Source organism: Hakea prostrata, chromosome 4, assembly GCF_041222555.1.
Source record: "Hakea prostrata isolate BN-2017 chromosome 4, UWA_Hpros_2, whole genome shotgun sequence".
NCBI lineage: Eukaryota > Viridiplantae > Streptophyta > Magnoliopsida > Proteales > Proteaceae > Hakea > Hakea prostrata.
In genome coordinates this window covers 19,718,303-19,745,187 of record NC_142603.1, presented here as the reverse complement: position 1 = coordinate 19,745,187, position 26,885 = coordinate 19,718,303, and the positions used below count along the sequence as shown (strand labels likewise).

General features: G+C 37.6%; 1 protein-coding gene across 2 annotated transcripts; it reads left to right on the top strand.

The window, feature by feature from the left end:
• Positions 1–26,885, top strand: LOC149018376 (zinc finger CCCH domain-containing protein 8-like). Of its 2 annotated transcripts, XM_089152660.1 has the most exons (12): positions 1–547; positions 11,213–11,460; positions 14,385–14,444; positions 14,611–14,688; positions 14,796–14,858; positions 14,942–15,142; positions 16,265–16,302; positions 16,687–16,733; positions 17,036–17,190; positions 18,563–18,616; positions 21,716–21,862; positions 26,255–26,885. In XM_089152660.1, exons 1-12 carry the CDS (start codon positions 136–138, stop codon positions 26,435–26,437), a joined length of 1,686 nt encoding a protein of 561 aa, XP_089008786.1. In that variant the 5' UTR covers positions 1–135; the 3' UTR covers positions 26,438–26,885. The 2 variants fall into 2 exon arrangements, with proteins under 2 accessions (XP_089008786.1, XP_089008788.1); XM_089152662.1 differs by lacking the exons at positions 14,385–14,444; positions 14,611–14,688 and having other exon boundaries at positions 4–547; positions 26,255–26,880.

The following is a 26,885-nucleotide window of genomic DNA, read 5'->3' as shown; positions in this document are numbered from 1 at the left end:
TCCCTTTCCCTTGTCATAGGTATTTACTCTCACGAACTCACCGTCAAATTCCAACCTACATTGCTCATTCCCACCCACTAAAGCTCCCGCCGTTGTCAGGTGATAGCCTGTTGCATTCCTTGGATTTCTCTTTCGATGGCGAACCACTTATACGGCTACAGCTCTGGCTACGGAGGAACCGGTTTATACTCTTCCAGGCTTACTTCGAGTTCCGCTGCAGATCCATATCTCTCAGAGTTGTCTTTGATCGGTTCTTCAAGATATCTCACTTCTGAAGCTCTCGCTGCAACTGATTCTTCAAAGTATTCTGTTCTTAATCGGGAGTCGTCAATGTACTTGAACCCGAGCGATGGTTTAAGATTCGCAGGTAGCGATGTTGGTGGAGTTGGGCTAACAGGGAATTTCTCGTCCAGTAGGCTTTCTGGTGGAATCGGCGCAACAACGGCAGTGTCGGAGCAAGCTCTGTTATCGCGGCCATCGTGGTCTGGTTTTGATTACGGTGCTTCTGTTAACCCGGTTGTTGCAGGAATAAAGCGGCCAAGCGAAGGTTAGGGTTTCTGCATTGTCCTAAATTTTCGCTCAGTTGATAATTCAGACTATTGAATTTAATGATTTTGTATAATTTTCTGCCACTGTATCCCTTTTCACTCTTGGTGCTTCAACTTATGTTTTAGTTGTGACAATTATTATCTTGCTTAATTTTTGTTTAAAAATTTATTCTATTTATCTTGTGTAATGCGGGGCTTAAATTTAAGCACTCGATATGCTAGATATTTTATTCTAGAGAGTCATTCATAATCTGTACAGGACAAAAGTGGAGGGAACTTAGCCTTTGTGACACGCTTGGGAGTTACGAGTTATTAGGAGGAAATATGAATGGTGTTATTTCGATGTATACACGAATACTTGCAATTGTTGTTGATCTTTCTCTCACTAGGAGTTGAGAATGCTTTGGTGCTTGCATCCCCCGCCCCCCTTCTTGTAGCAATCCTTTGTGTCCAGTGGACTTAAATTTTCGGCTGTCATTTTGAGTATGTTTCAAATGTCATAGTCAATATTAAGAGCAGATATCGAGGATGGTGGTTTCAGATTAAGGTGCCTTATTGCAGTTTAACTTAGTTTCCTATGGCTTGGTTCATGCTATTCATTCTATCACCATTATCCATGATAAAAAAGAAAATGTCATCAAGAACATGCAGCTCCATTAAATGGTGGCTGAAATGGTGTGTGTATGGTCTTTTTTTGGGATGCTCAAACGGTAAACATGTAAGTTACATTCATTTAGATGTGGGAAATGTTCTGTGCCACTCCTCTTTCTCCATCTCTCTCCTCTCCACATGAAATGACATCTCTACCTCCTGTTGGGGGAAGAGAGAGACCCAGAGAGTGCAGGTATTTGCCATGGTCACGGCCAGAGAATTTCTTCCCTTCAGTTATTTACATAATGACTAATGTGATGCATGGTTGTCAAGGCGACAAGGCGATCCTAGCGATAGAGGGCAACGAAAAAGGCGACATCAAGCAAGGTGACAAGGCAACACCAGGTCGTCTTGGTTGAGAAATGGGCCTAGGCATGCTTAGGTGGACGCTTTGACAACCATGATGTGATGGCCTTTGTTTAAGTAAATCAGGAGTCTGATGCTCATATAAGAATTTGTATTGCTATATTGTTGAGGAATAGCCAGTATTTCGGTTCAAATCAGTAAGTATTTTGGGAACTTAAATTTTGGGTGAGTAGTTTTCATGGAGGGTCAACTAAGAGAAGAGCGGAAATTTGAGAAGAATTGGTGTTGCGGGGAAGATAGAAGAAATTACATAAAGGAAAAAGAGGGTGAGTGGGTGGGAAGAGTGGACAAACACAAAGCCCAATGGCTGCTCAGATCACACACTGGGTTCATTTTTAAAATCTGTCTTCAATGGTAGGGAATCACACCATATATAAAAAGAGACAAAAAGCTCCTAAAAACAAAGGCTTTGCTCAGACCACAAACAGAATTCATTTTTAGAATCTGTCTCTAATGGCAGGCAATCAAGTCATATCATACTATCATATAAAAGTAAAACTTCAAATCAGTTATGACAAATCTTTTGTTGGATTACAATACCCTTTCTCTGAAACAGCATACCTTTTGCTCATCAAACAAATTCTTTCGAGCCACCCCTGTGTAATATTAGTTGAAATCATGTCATCAATGAAACATTCCACCTGGCACCTATCCTTAACAGATTCTCTCAAGAGGTACACCTCTTCAACTAACACCTCCTTACCTCAAACCTTATGTCTCTTCGCCCACATCCCTTGTTTCTCTACCATGCATATCATTCATAACCAAAAAAATTCTCATTGTATTTTATCCAACCCAAAAATCCGCCCAATATTTTATTTTCAAAAATCACCTTTAAAAAGGGGGGGGGGAAGAAGGTAATTCCTAAACAATTTCCACATCAATAACATTAATAACTTATAAACATTTAAAAATTTAAAACCATAAAAGAGAAAGGGATAATTTAACCTTGCCGTACTGTTCTCATTTTAAAATAAAGCACATGTATATTTAAATTATTTCAAGAAATGACAAAAACCATGTGTGTAAGAACATGGAATTTTACAAGTATAAAGAGAAACAAAAACTCCTAAAAATAAAGACTATTTCTCTAATGACGAGACCTTTTCAAATAAGAAAACTAAAAGCAGTTAGGAAACCAAACTTCCTATGTAGCTAACTTATTAAGTAAGCAAAATAGAATAAAATGCAATAAGAAAGATTATTTGCCCAAGTAACTAAATTCCTATCATCTTAGTTTACCAAAAGCTCAAACTAGATCTAGTTAATCTTTGCCTGCATACTAAATAATCCCAGCAGGGTTTGGATTAGTCCTTGGTAGTGTGTTTGCATTAATTCCCCCCAGTGGTGAGAAAAACTTACGAGTTATGTAAAATGATAGAAATGGTGCCAGGGCATTGACAAATATTGAGTTTGACAAGGCAATGATTGAGCAGAGTTCATGACCAAACATCTCAATCTTTTGATAGACGTTAGCAAAGAGTGTTTCTTCGATGGGGATTTGATCATGGAGTTTCACGGCTGAAATCAGTCTGTCAATCAATTCTTGAATTGTGACCTTGATTGTCACTTTTGGTGTCCACAATTTCTTTCTCTGATTCACCTTCTAAAGATTGCGTCATTCTTGACATTGTCGTGTAGAAGTGGTTAATTTTATTGGGAGGTTCCTCAATCCTGTCTTCAAATCAGAAGGTTGTGTCTACAAGTTTATGGAACCCATTGCCAATTGAAAGGAGTAGTGTGTATCAATCAAACTCCATGATGTAGTCGGTTTACAACGGCAGAATTGTAATTTATTGGTCTGCAAAGTAAAGAGAAGAACAGATGGCTAGTACAACATATTACTGGAAAAGAAAAAAGACAAAGTGAGTGAAATAGAAGTAAGGAAGGGGGCAAGGAGCAAATGTTGAATGAAAAGAAGAAAAAAAACTAACAAACAAGCGAGGGGCCATATGGTCAAAAAGCACAAAGGCTAAACATATGTGGGGAAAGTGGGACGATGTGGAACTTAATTAAAAGGACTAATCAAGATAAAGAGGATAGGGAGGGTTGACTTGTTAAGATAAAGGATAAGTGTCATGAGAGGAGGAATCTGGTTTTGAAAGCACTGAGTGGGAACAAATAATATGGGTACTCTACTTGACCTCTCCAAGAAGAAAGCCTACTGGAGCTTGCTGTTGCAGTTTTGGAATCATTCAAAGCAGGAGATTTTTAGCACATGGTGGAGAAGATGGAGGTATGGTAGGATTTCTGAAATAGTATGCAACTTTTTCCCTTTTGGTTCTTGGCCTCTTACTCTATCTTGTTCTTTACTCTTTCCCCCTCCCTCCTACTCAATGAAACCCTTAAAGGGAAAGAGAAGATGCTGAGGTGGATTTAGAAATTGTGGGGATGGTGTTTCACAACCCCCTCCTGGCATGAAAAGGAAAGGGGTTTAGCGTGGTGGTTTAAGGCCAAGTCATGGGGTGGGTGGATTTGGGAATTGAAAGGACATTTTCTTTTAAACAGGGTCAGCAGGCCAAAGGAGTCCTGAAAATTGGACCCAAAAAAGCCCCCTAGCCATGCGGCAGGCAGGGCTGTTCGAATGCCCTAAGGGGTAATTTGGTCAGTCATTTGTCTCTTGTTTCTAGTTAGATTCTATGTCCTGTCAGGAGTCGAGTTTACTGTTACTTTTTTAGTTGATTGTGTCATGGTCAAGATATTGAAGAGTCTTAGTCCATGTGGGACTCAAAATCTATTTTCCTTCTAGATAATTGTTATTTTATTTGGTAACTTTTGTGGTCCTTAAGAGACCACATTTTAAGTTGGTTATTGAGTTAATTAGTTGTGAGTTGTTAAGGGACTTCCAATCCAAATTGGGTTCCCAATTAAGTCCAAGTTTGTTAGTTAGTCAATTAGTTTCAGTCCAAGTGTCTTTCCTCCTTTGTACTTAGCTTTTATAGGCGCCATACCCGGCATTACATTGGAGACTGGATTAATAAAATTGAGCATTGAAGGAGTTGGAGTAATGGGATCCAAGTAGGAAACCCATGGCTGAGTTTGAATTTTCTACAACTTGTTTTCAATCTTCTCAATTGCAAGAGCCTGCAACAGTCTAGCAACCTTCTCCACAGCAGTCTGAGAGTGGGCTCCCATCAAGTAAGTGCAACCCCAACCCCCTTCCCTACTCCATTCCCTCCCCCAAACCCTGCACAACCTACCCCCAACCCGGGATTTTTTTATAACTTCAAATTTTGTTCCACAAAACCATATACAAATATAATGGTAATTCATTTCGGATTTGGGAATCATTAGATGGAGAATTAATCAAAATAATGTGATCTATTATTTTATCAGTCCTGTCAAAAGCGGTAAAAAAGCGGATGAATAAAATTCTGATTTGGGTTTGAGAATTACTCGTTTAGTTTAAAAAAGTTGGGTAAAACAAAATGGATGTTTAACTTGAGTGACAAGCTAACAATTGCATATATTGTAGACCATATCACGCATTTATTTCCCCATATAACAAAAGACATTTTCCCCACACTTTCGTTTTCATATTTATGATTTTATATTTAGCTCATAATCATATATTATTATGTTACTACATTAGTATTACCAAAAAAAAAATGTTATTACATTATGTGGATAACTGCTATTGTATATCTGTATTATGATGAGATGAACTTATGTTTATTTTTTATTTTTTTGATAATCTTTTATAATTATGATTTTTTTAATATTTGTTTAGCTTATAGTAAAACTATATCAGTTTTTGGTATACTATTTGTGCCACATAAAGTAATTGTATTAAAAAAAATGTGCCTCAACTGCTTTTGTCGCTGTATCGGCGCTGCTTTATCGCCTAAGTGCTTCAGCGGTGCCCCAACCGCTTTGGTTGCCTTGACAACCTTGCATGTACATAGAGAAATGAAAGACTAAAGGCTAATGATCCAAGTAGGAAACTTTGAGTAAGTAACCTAAGAATTATTTGGAAACCATATATCCTACGTTACTAACTGCTAAAAAATGAATATAATAAAATAAACCTAAAAGATATTATTTCCTCAAATAACATAAATTCCTTAGATTCCAGGAGAACTAAAAACTCAAGCTAGACTGCTTTCATCTCTTTTTGGATACCCAACTGGGTTTGGTTATCCAAAGTAGTATATCTGCATCAAGCTTGACCTGAAGTTGCAAACTTCTTCATCCAGAGTTTGTATATATGTAAGATGGGAGTGGGAGATAATAATCTCTTAGGAATTAAAATGGGAGCTTTAAGTTGGTAGAAATGGTCAAGTGCCTTACCATGAAGTCTATCAAAGTAATGCTCTTGTCCACTGATTGAACAAATGACTGTCAGAAATGGACTTGTTCTGGGATTCATGGACAACATTTGCTGGTATATTAGATTGTGATATAGAAAAATTTCCACATTAGTCTTCATGTACGGGAACCAGAAATCCGACCCAACGAGGAACAAGGATCAAGACTTGCATGGAAAGATGTGTGGGATGTCTCTGTTTGATGTTGCTTTTATTTGTTTATATTTTCTGGGCTATGACATGAAAAAAAAATGTTGAACTTCAAAAATCAGTAGAACCATTATGGAAACGGGTGGTATCTCAGCAGAGTGGTTTTGTATAACAATGAAGATAACTGTTGAAAAAGAGAGAGACAACCCTTTGGTCACATATGTGGAGTGGGTAGTAGGGCTGGCCTGCAGAGTCAGGAATTAATCTATATTCTACAGAGTATAGAGTGCTAGAATGGATGTGTAAGGGATGATCTGAATAATGATATATAATATTGAAAGAATCAACTGGGTGCTTGATAGAATATGAATGGAGAATGGAGTGCTGGGTAGAATATGAATTAAGAACAGAATATGCTCCTTAAGAAACCAGTTGGAAGGTGTACCAATATCAGAGGGCAGAAGTTATTGATAACTGAAAATATTGGCCAATCTGACTCTGCATTACTGTAATCTTAAGCAAGACGATGGAGCAAGAAGAGACCTAACAAAAGATTTCAGTGTTGTGAGAAAATTTATGATAGAAATCGGAACAAATTTATGCAACTGAGAGTAATTGTTCCCACAGTTTGTTGAACAGGTTAACTCAGATTCACTGCTTAATTGTCTGGATTCCCTTCTGTTGTAGATACTTGGAAACCTCAAAATTTTTATTTCTTTGCATGGGAGATTCTAATCTCTTTAGGACTGTCAATTTATGACTAGGATGTGAAAAGCTAAACTAGAAATTAAGAAGTAAAGTGCTTTAAATTCAGGACTGATAAAGCTGAAGGAAATAAATAAAAACGCCTACTTCCCGAGGGGGCTGCACCACTCAGCTAGACACCACATGTTTTAGATGTAGATGCAGTAGTAGGGTGGCTGAAGTGCTAACCCCATTAGGTTTGGATAAGACATGTTTGTTGTAGTGGGGTGCCTGAAGGTAAAAGAAGGTTTTAAGAAAGATGGAAGTATGTAACATACCAAGCCTTGATGGAGTCTCATTGGAAGTGTGGAAAACCTTGGGATGAGCTGCTTAACAAGATAATGAGCACAAAGAAAATAACAACTGAATGGGAAGTAGTGTGGGCCCACGCCCATCAATGATGTAAGTGGCATCCAGGCTGCAATAACTATTAGAGGCTTAAAGCTGTTGATTCATTTGATGAAGTTTTAGGAGAAGGTTAGTGGTACCCATGTGAATGAGGAAATTAGCATTTCGGAGAACCAATGTGACTGTGATAGAAAGATCCATGTTGAAGCTATATACTTGGAACACTCATGCATAGGTGTAGAGGGGGCAGGAAAGATCATCAAATGGCCTATATTAACCTAGAAAAAGCTTATGACAACGTCCCTGGATAGTTTATTTGGCATCTAGTAGAGGAATGAATGGTGCCATCTAAATGGTTGGAGTTGTGGACATAATTAAAGATATATATATAATGCTGTGGTGGCCGGTGTAATAACTTTTGGTGGTTATTATGGCAGTGGGTTCCCAATAGCTATTGGGTTACATCAAGGTTCAGCCTTGAGCCTTTATTTGTTTGGGCTTATCTTGTGGATGTTTAACCAACGACATACAAGATAAGGTTCCTTGGTGTGTGCTTTTGCTGATGATTTTTTGTTGCCTGATGAAGCAAAAGTAAGGATTAACTCTATGATGGAGTTACGAGATTGACTTTTGAATCAAAAGGGTCTCAAGATGAATAATAATAAAAATTGATGTACGGTGTGGTTATTACTTTTAAAGCATAAAGGCTTGGGCCAAGGGGACACCACTGGCTGATCGAACATGGGGGCTCCTTGAATTTGTAAATGGGTTGGCAGAAATGGGTAATCAATAGGCTTATCATGATTGAGTGGGAAGTAAAATCCCTTGGTGGGGATGGAGAAGACCATTGACCTTGGTGAGGATACGGGCATGGTACAGGCCACCCTAAGATTGCTCATGGTTGTGATTTTTTCTTCCAGACAAAACACTCTACATCTTGACGTGGTAGGCCCCAATAACTAAGGACGTCAAATGATATTGTAATGCTACTCGGTACATCCAACACCGTACTGTACCGAGCATGGTAACATTTTCCTGTATACCATTCCATCAGTTATCAGTAAAATATTTGGTTTATACTGTATATGATTTGCTAGTGTACAATATGTGTTATATAGATACTTATATTAAAAATGCAAATTAATTATACAATGTTAAATATATTACGAACCATCATTGTACGATACTGAGTACAATAGCATTTCCTCATACCTTTACCATACCAAATACAATTCGATATGGGATGATACCTGTTCGTTGAACAGTTTTGGTATAGAATTCACACCTGTACTAGTAACTGATGCATGTCCAAGACCAAATTGGCCTATTCCCCTTTGTAATCAACTTAGGGTTGATAGATACGGGTGTTGGGCCTTTGTTCAGCAGCTTTATGTAGTCATGGGCCTCTTGTATGGCCCATAAGTTCAGTGTTTAGGCTACGTACGAAAATAGGTTACTTATTTTGTTTAAATTAAGTCAGGTCTATTAAGAATAATGTACCTTCATAAATAGACCTTATCAGGCTCTGATACACCTTAATTAAATGATCCTTATCAGGGATCTGATACACATGAGTAACACTGTAACAGTCCTTATTAGGTTCGTATTTAGTATTAAGAGTCCGATTTCAAATTTAGTTTCTATGTTGAGTACAACTAGCAATGTAGGTGAAGGCTATGAATGCAAGGCCTGTGGATGTAATATAATTCAGATTTCAAATTTAAGATTAGTAAAGAGCTGTCTTCTGCTGTCTTAGTGTGATTCTGAGTTTTAAGCTGCTCCATCAGTGGCAAGGTACTTCCAGGTGATCGAGTGAGCAAATCCTAGGGTTTCTAATTGAAGGGTTTCCTCCGGGTGTGCTTGCCGCCTGCATTCACCTCTGTCCACCTCTAAATCAGTTAATTACAAGGCTTATACTCCAGGTAAGTGATAAGCCAACAGCTTCTCCATTCCTCCTTCCGCTCTCTTAATAAACCTTAACTCCATATCTTCCGATCCCTCCATCAGAATCTTACCTGATTACAGATCCATTATCACTCTTCCTCCATTAATGCTCTATCCAAATTGCAGCAACTTTCATCTATCTGAAACCCTGATTCCTTGCCGCCCTAGATTCTTAAGCCCTAATGGTAAATTTATAAAACCCTAATCATAGTCCCCCTTACAGCCTTAACCTGTGACCTTTATGACCCTAACCCGAGACCTCTTCATGCCCTAACCTGAGGCCCTTGAAACCCTAACCCTAGTTCTAGCACACAAGGGGATTATTCTAGCATTCAATTATCCAGAACTTTTCAGAAACAGAGGTCTTAATCTAGGAGAACAGACCTCAATTATGTCACTGCTTTGACCCTAAACAGAAGCCAGAATCAGTTGTGGCCGAAACCTCTTGAAACCCTAATTGTTCTTACTAATATTCATCTAAAGATCTTGGATTTCTGGCCCTCAGTCACTTGATACATCAGTAACCCATAGAAATAGCAGAATATATACAAATTTAAGATTGAAAGGATACAGGATTGACAGTCCCTCTCCCACTCTCCATGGAAGTTTCTTTATAGAGGTGCTTGCACACATGTGATCTGGACTTGTTAACAAATGCTGATGGGATCCTCTCCCATTACAGATCGTTCCTCTGATTATTTTTCCAACTCTACCTGCTAGTTCCATACCAATTTGCACTTGGTGGTGAGCTGGAGGTACGCTGATCCAGGTAGAGTTAGCAGGGCATTTGATCTCCAACCTCCAACAGTGAGGAACAACCGAACATCCCATTACTGGCTAAGGATTTCCACTCAGTTCTTGGCGTAGGGCAACCATGTTGCATAATCGGAGAATTATAACTCCACCAGCCTTTTATCTGGTGCCATGTCCAAGATCCTTGGATTCCAAGTTGCTTCCAAAGATAATGGTTTCAAGATGATGGCATTTCTGAGCTACTACTGTACCGAGCAATACCATATTCCATTCTGCAGCGATGGTCTCTTCACATTCTTCAATGACATCAAGGATCTTTGGGAGTCTGGAAAGCACATTCTGCCATTTCTTCATCTTTGGGTCGTTCATCAGATTTTGGCTTGTTCTCTGTCTATGGTATTCCACTAAACAAATGACGAGTATGATGCTTGATGTTAGAGATTAATATGGTCACTAGAATGATGCAAAAACTGGTAGTTCTGCAGAATGCAGATGCCCTTAGGGTTGTCAAACCCAGATTGCATCAGGATTTTCACCCATGCTTATACTGCTATTTCCCTCCCAACTTGTTATCAGCTTGTACACTGTCAGTTGCCTCTTAGCAAGCATCAGGGTATATATGCACAGTATTACTAAGTGGTTATCGAGTTATTCAAGTTTGTGTTAATGGTTAATTAACTTAATTATTTATTTCAAGACACAGTCAAAGTTATAGATAGGGAATATATTGACAATAACTCAGAAAATTCAGTTTTTATGTGGATACCCTACAGGCACATCTTGATGGATATTTGATTTGACTAATTAAGCACGAAATTTTAGGATACTTGTTGTCATCTATATTTAAGTTGGCTTGTCTTACTACCTATTTTGAATCTGCTTGAGGTGGCACGACCATGTTCAACGGAGACCTATAAATGCTCGTATATGGAGAAGTGATATATTCCAGATTGAAGGAACTAGAAGAGCTAGGGGTAGACCTAAGATAACCTTAAGAGAAGTTGTGAGAAAGGGTATGCATAGCTTAGGCCTTGTATCTAGCATGGCCTCAAACATAACTGATTGGAAGGCAAAAATCCATGTAGCGGACCCCATTTTAGTTGGGACAAGGCTTCTTGTTGTTGTTGTCTAACTACTTATTAACTGATTATTTGTTAATTATTATGTATCCATATATGATATAAATTTCAGTCTTATTCTTGTCAAATGGTTAACATGGATATAATTATTTATATTAACTTAAAGGATGCTATATAGTCGTCTATTATAAATCTTTAATATGTCGTCTAGTTAGTGCTCAATATTTAGGCTCATTGACTGGTATTTTGAAGACAGATTGTGTAGATATCATGTCTTTGCCGCTGCTATCTTATTTTATTGTTCTCTATTATCTACATATAGCTCTCTACCATCAGACTGTTCTGGGAAACCATAACACTATTGGGCAAAGTGAAGCTTTATTTTCTACGGACTCTTTTCTCAAGCGTCCTAGATATGAAAGTGCAAGCAATATTCCCAATTATCCACAGAGACCAGGAGAGAAGGATTGTGCCCACTATATGCTCACAGGAACCTGTAAGTTTGGAGATAGCTGCAAGTTTGACCATCCTCCATGGGTCCCTGAGGGTGGGATTCCAGATTGGAAAGAGGTGATCACTTACTGTTTGTAGCTGTCTTATCTTGTTTCTAAGAACATAATTTTCTTTAGTTTTATGTATTTATATAACTAATGGTATCTCCTTAGCTCTTTGAATCTAAGAGTACTCGTATATGGACTTTGTAAGTTTTATTTAGTGTCACTTTACCTTTCATCTCTCCCCCTCTCTCCCCCGAAAAAAAAAATAATAAAAATTAGTGTCCAATCTTGTTTTCTTGTTGAATTAGTTGTTAGAGAACTATTAATGTCTTATATGGTTTACCTACATTAATGCTATGTTTTTTGGTTCTACATTTCTATAAGACTTGTTGTCAATATTAATGGTACTATTCGTAGTTTTCTGTTATTTGATAAGCCTATGCTATTTATCAAGGTCACTTTGTCCTCTGTATATTCTCTTCTACCTAAAGCTGCTACCTAAAGCTTTTTAATTGCCAGAGTACAGAGTACTTACTGTTGACTTCACTCAATATGGGATTGTGACTGAGTACTTGTCAGAGTCTGAAAGGTTCTCCACCAGTTGATATTTTCGACATGGCTGTGATCAACAAGAAGATTAGCTTTGACTTTATTCTTATGTATTGATGCATAAAGCCCATATTTAGTCTTTTGATACATTCCATATCATTTTAGAAGTGAGTTGGGGTCCAACTTTATAACACATTGCCCATAGCTTATCTATTAAACATATTGTGTATTCCCCATGTACTTTTTCTAATACTGTTACTATCATTATTAATTTCAGTGGGAGTGCGTATCAAATTCTTGTGAATTATGAATTAATAAAAGAATTCTATAGAGGAGCAGGACTTAGAATAAAAGGATGAAAAACAAAGGGGTCCGGGGTCTTGGGTCCTGAGTCCTGACTCACATCCCATCAATAACTCAATACTTAATGGAACACATTCAAAGTTCAAATGCATCCAGCTTGCCTTATTCCCGTTGCTTTATATCCATCATACTATTGTCTTTCCCATGTTACAATCCAACTAAACTGAATGGTCCTGTTCCAGCCCTGCCTCTCAGGGCTGGGTGTCTTATTCCTGTTGTCACATGCTGGTATGCTGTAGTTCCCCAAACCCTCCTCCTTCTGAAGAGTGAGCAGCTGTTGAAAACTAATGCACAGCTCTTTTGGCTTAGTCTGGTGAGTTTCTCGCTTTGAGATACTCTTGATATTTTGTTGATTTGGATGAACATGACTAGAGAAAATTAAGTAAGATCCCTTCGCAATAGCCAAAAGCATATTGAAGTTACTGAGATTGGTGTCACCAGATGTGGCTTTTAAATATTATGATGAAATTGTCGGCATTATGAAGTCCCTACCGAAACAAGGGATGTTGAAACATGAAAGTGATGACTAGCATATGACATGTTCCCTGCGTTTCAATGGGTGGCGAGCTATGGAGTGAACGTGCCATTCTGTTTTTATATTCTGGTTTGTTTTGATATAATCAAATAACAGCCTAGTTCTTATCATCGAATAGAATTTTATGTATGACTAGAAAGTAATTTCTGAAGCATTGAGTTATCCGTTATCGGCTCATCCGCATAAGCCTTGAAATATACCTGCTGATTTGCCTCATTGGACTGAGGCCAATTTACCACTAGATCTGTCTTGTTCATATTGTAGTTAGAAGATTACAGCAACTTAGGGAGATGCCATTTAGTGAAATTAGAGCCCTTTGTTACTGTATTATCATGAGAGCATATGCGCCTTTTGTTGGTTTCATGGTCGGTGATGAGTGCCAGTGGTGTTTCATACTTTACCACTTCTTTTGTATGATTGTATTATGCATGATGGTATTACTTACCTAAACGGGATCAAAGAAGAGTTTTTGGACCATCATCATCATGATCGTATGTGTCTGTAAGTCCTGCTGTGGGAGCCACACATTAGTTCAAATCAAGGTCTACTAGTGAATGTAAATTGCAATTTATTTTCATTATTGGGAAAAGGCATCCGTTTACAGGGAGGGAGGAGGCTCAAGATTTGTTAAGATTTAAAACTAAACATGAAGGTAGAACATGATTGGTGCACTGCAGGTCTGCAAGTACCTAACTTAAATGGGGATTCCAGATAGGAAATTTCAAATATTTGATCCATATCAGTAGCTGTATAGTTGCCTGAAAGCTTGTGAATGTGCCAAATCAGTGTAGTTTCCATCAGGTTGGAAACAAAATTAATTGTTGAAATTTGGGTATTTTCGACTGAACTATCAAACTGTGCTTAGCTTGTTAAACGATATGGTAGTCTCTACTGAAATTTCTCATGAGGACACTATTCATCTTTACAGGTGCACGCTGTTGTAATATATAAGAATTACTCCCTCGCAAGTAATAGCTATTGATAATTTTTTATGCAGTAACCATGCTGCCCCCATCAATGATGTATTGTTCTGTCCTGAGTTCTCTGTGGTGTTCTAATTCTCTGTCCTATCTGTCTGGAGTTCTCAGTGATGCAGTCCTTGCAGCGTAGAGATATCATCACCTATTGGCTAGTGGCTATTGTACATCTGAAACTGCTTAGTATTTGACAGTGAATTCAGTCTGCTCAGAGCCATTAATCAGTTTTTTTTCGTGTCATTTTTCTTCATAGAATACATATCATGTCTACTCCTTGGCACATTCATTGGGTGCTGTGGGGCTCTCTTCCTTTTTGTTCCTTCTCCCTTCAATAGTTTATTTATTTTTTCCAGCTAGCAAATTTTTGCTTCTCACTTATGCTTTCATTTTATTGCGGAAGTTCCTGGACCTTTTTGCATCTACTTAATTTTTTCCTTCCCATTGCTCCTTTCCTCCCCACTTCAACCCCCCCCTTTTTTCAGTGAGAGGTCTGACTAGTGTCATCAATACTCATTGATCTATGTGTCATGTCTTCTAGCATTTGTTTCACTCCATTGCTTTCTTTGTCTTTAGGTGCCGCCTGCTGCTATCAGCGAATCTCTTCCTGAGAGACCAGGGGAGCCTGATTGTCCTGTAAGCATTGGGTTACTATGATTTATCTGTTATCTTGCTGTTATCAGTTTACGCTCTCTCTCTCTCTCTCTCTCTCTCTCTCTCTCTCTCGTGTGTGTGTGTGTGTGTGTGTGTGTGTGTGTGTGTGGGGATGGATTTGTTGATCTGTATTGCTAATGTGTTGCAGTACTTTTTGAAGACTCAGAAATGCAAGTTTGGTTTTAAGTGCAAATTTAATCATCCAAAAGATAAACTAACTGCTTCGGTAGGTGTTGTGGTGTTGCACATGAATTTGCATGCTAGGTCTATGCTGTCGGGAAAACTGTTTTATGGAGCTCATTCTCCTCTTGATTATTTGTTCTGCCGGTGCAGGTTTCTTCTGAAAATGTTGACGCATCAGTATTACCTGAGAGGCCATCTGAACCACTATGTGCAGTAAGATATTCTCCTTATGCATGATAGTGAACATCTTTTCATTCTTTTATCACGTTAACGTGATTACATATGTACTGAAACAGTTCTACGCAAAGACTGGAAAATGTAAGTTTGGTGCAAACTGCAAGTTTCATCATCCAAAGGATATTAAAATAGCATCAGCTGGACAAGAATTAGTGGTCAAGGATGGTGGAACAACACCTGCAGATGCGGCCAGTGTGAAGCCTTTTGTTCCAGTCACACCAGCTTTGCTTCATAATTCCAAAGGACTCCCTATTAGACCGGTAAATATTTTTTTTTTTTGAAGGGGGAGGAGGGGCAGGGGCTGGTTGCAATTCTCATAGGATTGTTGAAGTCAATGAATTCTTGACGATTTTGGCATATCGTTCCACTTTCATGCCTTTGTGGTTATCTTAGCTATCAAGAACTAATTAACTAGTCTGGATTTTAGTTATTGGGTATCTTCCTGACCTGCTGTCTTCCATGTGTGGGCTCCTTTGTCAAATACATAATTGGAAATAGTGAAGGTGATACAATTGATGAGTTATTATGGTTATGTCCCAAGTTGGTGATTGATGCCTATCTCTCTTTGGGAAATATGCTGTACTGGTTGGAGCTGAAAAAGAGTAGCAAACATGGGGTCAAAGAAAAAAAAGAGATGTGGTGGGGGGAAGAGAATTTATGTTTTGTGTATCTTTTTTTATTTTTTGTTTGCAATTTCTTTCATATGATTAAGTGCAGATAACGTGTTACTTTGGTACTGGAACCATATACCAAAACCGAAACCACCTGTGTAAAACCATACTGTGCCAAACTGTTTCAATAATGGTATGGTATGGGTTTTTAAAGGTGGTTGCTTTTGCAGTACAGTAAGATCATGTATTTGGGTGCAGGACCAACGGTATATACCGTTTTCATACTGTTTATACTGTTTCTGTACTGTTTTATACCGTGTATATAATGAAACAGCACACCACTGTTTAATATCATATACATATCGCTTTCATACCAATACCATACCCTGCTGTCATGGTATGTAACAGTTTTGTAAATGTAGGTACAAAATAGTACGGTACAGTTTTGGTTTCAGGTATTGATTTGCTGTACCATATACTGCATTACTGAAACTGTACCATTTGACATCCTCAAGCACAGATGGGTCTGGTTATTTTCTCTTGATGTATAAAAATTGTGCTTCACTCATCCTTATGTTGGTTAATATACAATTCTAAATTTATTTATTTATTTTGTTTCTTTGAGTATTGTTTACATGCCCGAGGGATGTCAAAGTATGCTTTTCAATAATGTTTCTTCTTTGTTTTAATTTCTATTATTTCCTATACTTGCTAGTGATCATAAAGGTTTCTAATGTCTAGCTTTCTTATTAAATGGGGTTTCTATGACAGGGAGAAGTGGATTGCCCATTTTACCTCAAGACTGGCAGGTGTATCTCAAAGCTTTCTTAGTTGAAGTCAGTTTTAATTGTTCTTTATTCAGTTACCCTTTAGAACCCTACTGGCATTTTTTGCTGCCAGTCCTGAGTCTTCATAAGGGAAGAGGGTTAGTTTGCCAGGTTGTTGCTCAGCAGCTTGCAATGCTAGAGTTTTGCATTTTTGACACTATGGTTGGGGTTTCCCTGGAAGTTAACCTGCCTGCATGCTGACCCAGGTGTAGGCAAAAGACAAACCACTTTTACCCTACCTTATTTAGTTAGGAGTGGGGTATGGACCATATGGCAGAGATGAGTTTAGTTAGCCTTATAGATTTATTTTATTGGATTCTAGAAAAGTTTAACTAACCTTATTTTCTTTTTATTTTAATTTTTCAGTTGCAAGTATGGTGGAAATTGCCGCTTTAATCATCCAGACAGAAATGGTATTCTCCTCTTCCTATCTAATAATTGACTGCATCATTAGAGAAGGGATATTCATCAAGGTTATATATATTGGTATTCTTCAGTTCCTATCTAATTAATTGACTGCATCATTCAAGAAGGATATTCATCAAGGTTCTTTCTATATGTGTGTCGCCCTAAACACCTGCTATGCAGTGCAGGAATGTTGTTTGGTGATACATGTTTAGAACAAGAGAAGGGAGGATCTACTCAATAGGCATAGTACAAGATTAAGATTTAATGGTTGTCTTCTGACTTTTCCTTGCTGAGATTTTTTTTGCAGTTATTCATCCACCAGTTGCTGCTGCACTTGGCCATGCAAGTATAAACTCCCCAGCAGCTAACTTGAACATGGGAGTCATTAGTCCTGCTGCGTCCATCATTAGTCCTGCTGCCTCCATTTTTCCAAATATCGACCCCAGGCTCACCCAGACAGCGGTATTAAAATCTACGTTATAGATTTTACTAGACATGTTTGTATTCAGTCTAATATTTTGAATTATTTTATGATGTGAAGAGTCACTATTGATAAACTATTTAGCGTGTTTCTGAAAATTAATCGTTAGACTATTCTTGTTAGTTACTGAATTTTCCACTATATCCTGTCTCTTTTGATATGCCAGTTGCTGGTTACAAGACTCACAACTCACAAGGAAAATGAAATCCTACCTGATTAATATATCTAAAATTTTGTGGATTCTGTGGAACTAAACATACTGTAGGATGCATATGCCAATATCTTAAGAAACTACGAACACAGTATGAGTAATGTAGAGTTTGCATGTGCTGAGCAGCTGCTGTAACTTTAATTATTGGCATTTATCGTCTCGGATTGGAGTTATATCATATTATGGTGTTACTTTTCTCAATACAAAGCAACCTTCAGAACATTAACTCACCATTGACTGACATCATTAGGGTATTAGTTGGTGCTTAGGTCAGTCATTCCAGTGTGCATATTTGGATTTCTTTTTGGTTTCCTATTACATGAACTCAACTTCTTGATAGATTGAAGTATTTTGTTTTGCATGTCTATTAGTGCAACTTGAAGCTAGTCATATGAACTAGTGTTCCTTGCTGTTGTTACAGCTCAATAGAAACTTTTTTCTTGATTACTGCCTATTTGCAATCCCTTTGATAAAAGTTTTTTGGTGTGACATTGTCATATTGGAATTATGTCTGAAGAACTGGCAAGTCTTCTATATTTAAGGGAATTTCTCAGCGCCGCCCCCTGACTTACCCAGTTTATCAGTTGGACCCCATATATCGGAAAATATATCAGTGACAGCCCTTGCTGTTATGAAATAAAAGTTAAATGCTGATGTAAGCAAGTAAAACCTTTCAAAAACATAAGAATACCCTTGGACAAAAAACCCTATGCTCCATTCATCTTCATCTACCTCTACTGTCTGCAACCACTCTTCTTTTCCTCTCCTTTGCCATCTTCTTCCCTTAGAATGGTGGGGGTTAATATTCTAAATGGATAAACAAAAACTAACTGAGACTAACGACATTAGTAATAGGGATCTGATTGATAAATTGGATAACTCAAGGGGTGCTGCTGAAAATTTCCCAAAATTTAAAGCAGATAATTGTGCTTACTATCAGTTATTGTCTGGTCATTCTTCGCAGATAGGGTTGAAATATCTGCATGTTATTGCTTAGAAAATAAAGGATAGGTTAATGATGAAATTCTTGGTTTTTTTTTCTCAACTTTTTGTTTGATGACATAGGATTATAAGGTGAAATGTAATTTTATTGGATTGAGATTTTACCCTTTAATTTGTTTGATGTGTTTTTCTTTTTCCAGCTTGGAATGGGCTCAACTATCTACCCTCAACGGCCTGGGCAGATTGAATGTGATGTTCGTATTTACATCTCCCTTTTTCCTTCTTTAAAATATTTGATGCATGCAATGTTATGGATGATTGGTCTCTCAAACTTTTCTTGGTTCAGGATTAGTATGACTACTGTATTTGACAAGAAAAATCCATCACAACTTGGCCCATGTCTTACAAAACTCCATGCTGATAATCTGGTCAATTTGTCAGCCTGAATCAAACAGTACTAGTGCCTTAAAACACATCTAATTTGGTAGAAAATGACAGAAGTACCAGTAAAAAGAAACACCATTCTAGTAATATTTAAAACTGTAAATTCATTTTTATCACTTTATATGCTGGAAGTGGTAGAGAATGATAGAAGTATGGAAGTACCATTATAAGGTAACACCATTGTACTTTAGAATTGTAAAATCATTTTTATCACTTCATATGCTAGTTCTGGGCTAAAATTTAAGCAGTGAAAGAGGTGGGTCCTCTTGTGTGCATCCTAGTCTATCACATACTCACATGTTAAGAAACACGGCTTTGTGAAAAAAAGAAAAGAAAACGGAAACATCATTAAGTTTTGACAATTATCTTTACCCATCATCCAAGGTGACCTGATGTCTTACATAGCATCAATCCTGAGTAAGATGGAAGTATAAATTCTTTGCACACGGACTAGGAGAAATAGTACAATAGCTAAATATCATTCAATAACTTTTTTATGGGTTTTTTTTTTCTAATGATATTGTTTTGGTAGATGAATGCCAAAAGAGTTATGAAGATCACCCTGGATCAAAAGGTCTAAACTAAGTAGAACGAAGAGTGTGTGTAATTTCAGTTACTTCAGTACAGATACTAAGGTGGTGCAACTTGATGAGGGAGTGATTCTGCCAAGTAATTATGTTATGAATCTATCGAAGTCATGAGTAAAAAAGGTGATATAGTGAACTATTTTTTCATGAAGAATTAGAATAGGCTAGATGAAGTAGAGAGCTAGGTCTGGAGTTTTGCACATGGAAACTTGGTTAAAACCACTAAGATAGACAAATAAATGGATGGAGTAGAAAAAGTCATTTGTTTAAACTTGACTCAACTAGTTTTCATAAGGTTTGTTCATATTTTGCAACCTACTGTCTAAAAACATATATATAGGGGCAAGCTTATATATATTCATAACATGCCTATATCCATATTTTTTATGAAGGGTACTGATTAATATGGATATGCATCAGCCAACTCAAGTAGGCCTGAAGGGTTAGATTTGGCTGGGCAGAATTCTTGTGAAAAATGCCTTTCTTATGGTCTTCAGAAGGTAGTTGCCGGTTTTCAAAGGGGCAAGCTAATATATATTTTGGATTTGTGGATGTCTTATTTAGATCTGTGGATAATAAGTTTTTGACAGAATTCTTGGGCAGGGAAGGGGATCAAGTGTGTATGACTTATGGAGGCTATGGGTTGAATTTGAAAGGATTCTGATGGTGACCTCTAGGTTTCCATAAAGGAAACTATGAAGAGGGAAAGCTAGGTTTGGGAATTGAAAGGTTTAAACTCTCTAGAAGAAGAAATTTTGGATGGGGACGGTTAATTATGGATTGAAAGTTTAGCGCTGCACAGCAAGGATTCTTAGACTATAGTGCTTGCAGACAAATCTGAGTATAAGCAGCGTGTGTTTGTTCTTCAACTTAATGAAGAGGAAGCTTTAAGCACCATCCAGGCTTCTCTTTACTAGGATCAACTGACCCACAGTCCCAACAGTGGCTTGGATTTTATATACCAAGGACCTAATCAGGCTAGACTTGAAGCAGTAGACAAAGAGATCTTACACTGGAGAAGAAGGCAGTAGCAGCTTGCAGTAACAATTTCATTAACCAAATTTGTGTTTAATGGTAGACTGTAATGTGGGACGGCTATACTAGAAGAGATCCCAACAGCAGCTTAGACTATAAACGCCAAGGAGATAATCAGCTCAGACTTGAAACACTAGACAAAAAGATCTTACACTGGAGCAGATGGCAGTAGCAGCTTGCAATAGCAATTTCATTGATTAAATTCGCAATAAGAAACAATGTTAGTTAGGGCCTTAGACAAAATGCTAATCAATTAACTCAATGTGGTAAAAAAGAAAGGCCTAACGTAATTATCAACGTATTATGTAACTTAAATTGATTAGGAACCTAAAAGACTCAAAATAATGTCCTAGTTACTTTCTAAGAATAAGTTATGTGCTTGTCACACTAAATTAAATTGAACCATTGATTGTTGACAGTTCAATCTTAAAGCATAAAAACTAAACTAAGCCATAAAGCTACTTTTGTACTTATCTAAATGCCTATATTTTAAGTCACAAAAGTGGCTGGTTACATAGAGAACCAATGGGATCTAGGACCCATAACTATTTGAACAAACCCAAGGCTTATTCCTAGGAAGATAAGGCCTATTTTGTGATCATCAGCCTGCATTAGATAATCTGTCAATTCTTTGGTTCTTGCTCTCTTTCTAAATTCTAATACTGTAGTTAGTTTATAGTAGTGACCAGTTATAATTGGGTTGGGTTTGAAGCTTTCTGTGGATTCTATGCAGATTATAAAATCTCTCATGAGAGTATCTTAGTAGCTGTGTCTGGTTGCAATAGAAATGATAGTTGCAGAAATTAAAAGGAAACTTTTAACCTCTACCAGTAGGTTACACAAACAGTATACAGAGGTTCCATCTTAGAATTTCTTGAACCAATGTCATTTCCTTTCCCTTCCCTTCCCTTCCTTATACTTGCAGCCAGACAGCCACCAGATTCAGTCACTGAGGTTTTGTTTGCCTGTCCTTTGTGCCTGTTTGCCTGTATTGCGACTCCACAGGCAAGAACTCAAAAGTTCAGGTATTGATTCAAGGAGTGGGGTTCTTGGTTTTGAAAAAGGGTACACAACTATTAGTCCTTTGATTATTTTTTGTAGGGTAACTTGTCTTGTTTTTGTAAGATGTATCTCAAATGAAAGCTAATATTAGAATTTTCATCCTCTTATTTAGTTTAATGAATTAACGACATCAAACGGTGGTGTTGGCCATATGCAAGAATGAAGCTCTTTCATTTTACAGTAGATTGTTTAAATTTTTAAATTCATATGCATATTCTTATACAGTTCTATATGAAAACTGGAGATTGCAAGTTTGGAGAGAGATGCAAGTTCCATCACCCCATTGATCGATCAGCACCCACACCATCAATGGCTAAGCAGGTCCTTCAACAAAATGTAAAGCTCACTCTAGCTGGCCTACCAAGGAGAGAGGTATGCATGTTTAGTTTCTTACTTCTGTTTAAGTTCTTCAGCAATTGAATAGTCTTTAATGGGGGTTGGACTATTTGTTTTTTTGGTCTTTGCCATCTTGCTTAATCTTGTGGCTTTTCTGTTGGGTATAGTGGTTGCTTGCTTGTGAAAGCTGCTTTATTATGCCTTGATATCTGCATTGCTGTATGTTATTTGTTAGTTTTATTGTTATTAGATGTTCAGATATATTTCCCTTAAAAATGTGCTAAAATGAATTCACAAAGTTTCATGTTTTAGCTATTATATTGCCCCAATGGCAGCAGTAGCCTTAGCTTGGATGGTCCTACATGGTCCACTTTGGCGATCAAGATGAGGGGCTGGTCCTAAGCTGGGTTCTGGTCTGGCAAGGGCTGGTGGTTTGGTAACTCAGGGTGCAATATTTCATTTTTCTTCTTTTGGGTAGGTTAAGTAGAAAAAACTTTCTTTCTCTTTTTAGCATCACCTTAGTACGGTAGATTCCTACTTCTGTGTATTCCTATTTTTAGAGAGGTTTGTATTTTATGCTTTATTACCCATTTATTCATTGTACATGGAGAACTTTTTTTTTGTAAGTTTCTGATGCATTTTGGCTGCCTAAAAACAACCTTGAGTGTAGGGATTCCTCCCTACACTAGCACCGTTAGATGTAGGTTAGGTTTAGGTTTAGGTTTAGGATATTTTGATTTTTAATTGGCCCTATTAATTTTTTGTTAAGTTTTATTTGAAGTTGCAATTCCAATAAGAAAGCTAAGGTGACTATTAATCTGAACAGTAACTCTAGTCCTAGTTTTAGCCTAAAGTCTTATATCAGCCAATGTTGCTCTATATATTGATGTAATTGCTCAGATGAGGCCCCTATTGGATTAATGAGAGTTGTATGTCAAGCATTGTTGCTTTCTGGGCTGGTGTTACTAATTCTCCATCTCTCCCCTATGACTTCCCCAAGTTGCCTCATTTGATCTCCATTAAACAACCTTCAAGTTTGTCGGAAATTCTGCATGTTCAGGATTGATTCAAGCATTCCTAGTGGCTTTTCCTCAATAACAGTGAGTTCTTCTTCTAATCCTCTAAATCTCAATCCCTGATTACTGTTCTTTTAACTTTTTTATTTTCGTTTTCCCTTAACCCTAGTCATTGATACCTATCTACAGTCCAATTCAACCATTAGAATCCATTGCAAATCCAACCCACAGATTATATGTATCAATGAAGAGTGCACATTAAATTAGCATCTCAGCTCCAAGGATTTGACCCCCTTTCTTGAATTTCTTACTTCCCAAAAAGCCCAAAATTCAAACTTAGATCTACACCAATTTGACTGTTGGGGCCATCCCAAACTCTCACACTTTTACATATATATCATTACCTAATTTCTCCAGTTTATCACTATGCAACCATAGGAACCTATTTTCTTGTGTACTTTAATAAACTACCCCAAAATTCTAAAATCTTCAAACCCTGACCTTTTGAAATGAGATCCTAGATTGGCTTCTTGTTGATGCTATTCAATTTAGGGCTACATTAGTTTTGATAGAGAAACTATGTGCAATTGTGATCCCTCCCCAGTTCTCCTTCTCATCCTAATATCATTCCCTTTGAAGCCCAATAGCAGATCAGTCCTTAGGTGTGCACCACCTATTGCAGGAAGTTATCATTAGGCTAATTCTACTGGTAAAAGGCCTGTTCCCATGATGTAGTTTCAAATGAATGAGGGTCAGTTTTCCAAGATCTTTTAAGAGAATCGACTCAAATGGGATCCAGAACTTGAAATTTCGGTAATTGGGCTATTTCTTCTTCTCGTTGTGATGAAATGAAAGGCAAAGGATAGTTGGCCTGTGTGAATGCTCCCATTAATCTTGTATGGGGTGGTTAGGTTTGGTTTTGGGGGGAAAGGGTTAGGTTTCAAATGTATCGAGGATATGTTGCTGATGGGAGATATGAAATAAATTATTTGGGGTTAGCAGCTGTGTTCTACAGGTGTCAGGATGTGAAGAAACTTGGAGGGAATGTTGGCAATTACATGATGATATGATCCTCTTTAAGTTTTTGGTTCTACAGATGGAGTTTTTGGTTTATAATGTGGAATTGGATGGTCATTTGGGGTCAAACTGAGATCTAAGGTCATTGTGGGGTTGATGTGCCTATCGTATGAGACAGATTTGACGGTTAAATAATATTCTTGGAAGTCCAAAAGTTCAAGAAAATAATCGAAAGAAAAGCTATAGGAAATGGAGATGGAGTTTAGGCTTTAAGGCTACTTTGTTGGGGGAGCCTTGTAGGAGCTTGGAGTGAATGGAATGGCTTGACTTCACCGAGAACCTTAATGGAATACTCAACCCTTGGAGGGCTTTTTACCAAAGTTGTCATAAACCAAGAGTTGCATCAGATCAATTGATGTGAACTATAGTCTATTCTAATTGATGGGAGGCTAATTATAGCCTAATCCATTCTTGTGCTATGCAGCCAAATTGTGGGCTGCACTACATGAATGAAAAGCTGGTTAAATAAAATTGACTTTAAATTAAGGGCTGATAACCTAGATGACCTTGCTGTCCCTGACTTCAAGAAAAATTACTTAACTGCCACAGAAATTAGTAAGACTTAAAAAATACTAAATATGGAACTGCAATAATGACTTGGAAGTGCTGCCAGTCAGCAAGCCTAGGGGCTTAAGCTGGTGTCCGAGGGTAGGGCGGTTCAAGAACTCTAATTTAGGTTTGGATCTGCATCATCTCACAGCTTAAAAAATGTGTATGTGAATGGATGAATGCCTGAACTAAAGAGGATATGGACATGGCATTGACATCCTTTGAAAACGTGTTTTGATATGGAAGAGAGCTGGGAAGAAGTGTCTAAATAATCTCTTGCTTTTTTTGAGATGTTTCTCACTTAATCTTATGCATCAAGGTTCATTCTCTTGAAGTTTGGACATCAATGGAGTTCTTTTTAAGTTGCTACTAGAGAACTATCAGTACTTAGTTTTTGTGTCTTTCTTATTACAACTGATGATATTTCTGGATGTCTCCATTTCTTGACTCTGTTTTGCTTGACTGTTATAACCATGGTTGAAAGGTACTGGCCTGTTCATGTGGAACTGACAGCGTACCTTTTAGCAAGTTTCCTATGCTGAGGAAGCTAGGGTTAAGCTCCTAGTGCCCTTGGTAGCTTATGTTTAGCTTTAGTGCCGCTAATGTTTAAAGAATGAGGGATGAAATCATCTGATACAATACATATCTGTAGGGAAACTATATTTATGTGAGTGGATGGCTAGTATGCTTCTCCATGTGCTTGCCAAGTGAGCAGATTTGATTTGGAGTAGATCGACTCCAATTTCAATTATGCTCATTTTTCAAAATCTTTCTGAATTAGATCTTCCTATTGGGTCCTTTTGATCTTCTTTTGGTTGTTCAGATGCCAAAAATACATTGCAAGTTTGATCTCTTTTGGCTAAAAGATCTACGAGGATTTTTAACAACAAACTCCAAAAATCAAATATGTTGAAATTTACGCTTCAGAATTCCATTCTTGGGTTTAGCTGATTTCAGTTGATCTCATTGGATGGAACTGAAATTTATGAGTCTGATACCACGTTGTTCCTGATTCTTAAATCTTAGTGTACTCCTTTCGACTTGAACTCGGAAAGTATAATTATCTAATCAACTCAACAGGAGGTTTTTCTTTCCATAGGGGGAGAAAGAGAGAGGTAGGGGAGGTAAAAGTTTTATTGTAGTCAACTCTTAATTCAAGTGAAGTATTTATGGCTGTGAACCACAAATGTAAAATATTATGGTTCTATCAGAAGGCTTGGATAGTGAATTCCTGTTTGTGTTCCAGGCAAGCATGGGTACTGATGCCTTTGAAAGAGAGGCTTGTATTAGATTTGAGGATTACAGATCCTGCACTATAGTTCATACTTTTGACATGAAACATCCAGCTTGCGCATCCAGTGTGTCATTGCCTATTAACTGGATGGTTCTTGATTGGAAATTCCATTCCAACCCTACATTATCATGGTCTTTGTAGACTTGCATCAGAGATGATGTACAATAGTTAGAACCTATTATTTGGGTTCCTCAGTGAACTTTTGTGACTCCTAAGCATAAAACTTCTGTAAAAAGAGCGTATGATATTTGTGTTTGGTTTCTGGAATAAGAATTATTATGGAAATAAACTAATCTCTAGGTGGATATGTCAGCCTCTGAGGGCCGATACGTTATCTGGCTTTATGAAATTTTTATTTTGCTCGTTCAGCTGCAAAGTTTTTGGTATGGCTATGTTTTCCTTTAACGAGATATCTGCTGCTTTCTGGAATGGCTGCTTTTATGTTCCATTTTAGGTTTAATCTGAATAGCATATTTTGTCTGTTACGTGCAGGGTACAGTCGCATGCCCATTTTACATGAAGACTGGAACATGCAAGTACGGTGCCCAGTGTAGGTATGATCATCCACCACCAGGGGAGGCCATTGCTATGGCGACAGAGCGAGGAACCTCTGCGAGTGCTGGAGGTGAAGGGCAAGAAAAGGAGGGTGAAACTGTTCTGGAGCAACAGGACTAGTGCATCTTCATTTTGCCTGGTAGTGAGTAACATTTTCTGTCCTTAAGTTTTTTTAGAAATGGAGTTGGATCTGGATCCACAACCTTCTCTGCAACAAAATTTACTGTTTCTGGTTCCTTTCCTTTCCGCTTGTGGTGCGGTGGTGGTGACCTAGTGTTTCAGTAGTTGTAAAATGAGAGTTATGTTTGTATCTGTTACTGCATGGGAGCTATATTCTTATGGGTTAATCAATATTTTATAAGACAAATTACTTGCTCCTCCGGATAAATCGCATGATTTTTTTTTCTTCCGGATATAAGGTTTTCGGGTTATATAAAAAATCTAGTCCCTATATGCCTTCTATCTTGTTCTACAGAATAAATTCAGAACATGGTGATATCTAATTTTTTTCACTGTATTCTTTTCAAAATTTTATTTGTCTAGTTTTCCTTTTTCTTTTTTTTTTAAA

What these genes read in the sequence shown, in the direction of transcription:
- LOC149018376 (XM_089152660.1), top strand. Translation starts at nt 136, where the DNA reads ATGGCGAACCACTTATACGGCTACAGCTCTGGCTACGGAGGAACCGGT. An exon ending in AAGATAAACTAACTGCTTCG is followed by an intron (nt 14,689 to 14,795) that starts GTAGGTGTTGTG and finishes CTGCCGGTGCAG; the next exon opens with GTTTCTTCTGAAAATGTTGA. An exon ending in TTTTACCTCAAGACTGGCAG is followed by an intron (nt 16,303 to 16,686) that starts GTGTATCTCAAA and finishes TTAATTTTTCAG; the next exon opens with TTGCAAGTATGGTGGAAATT.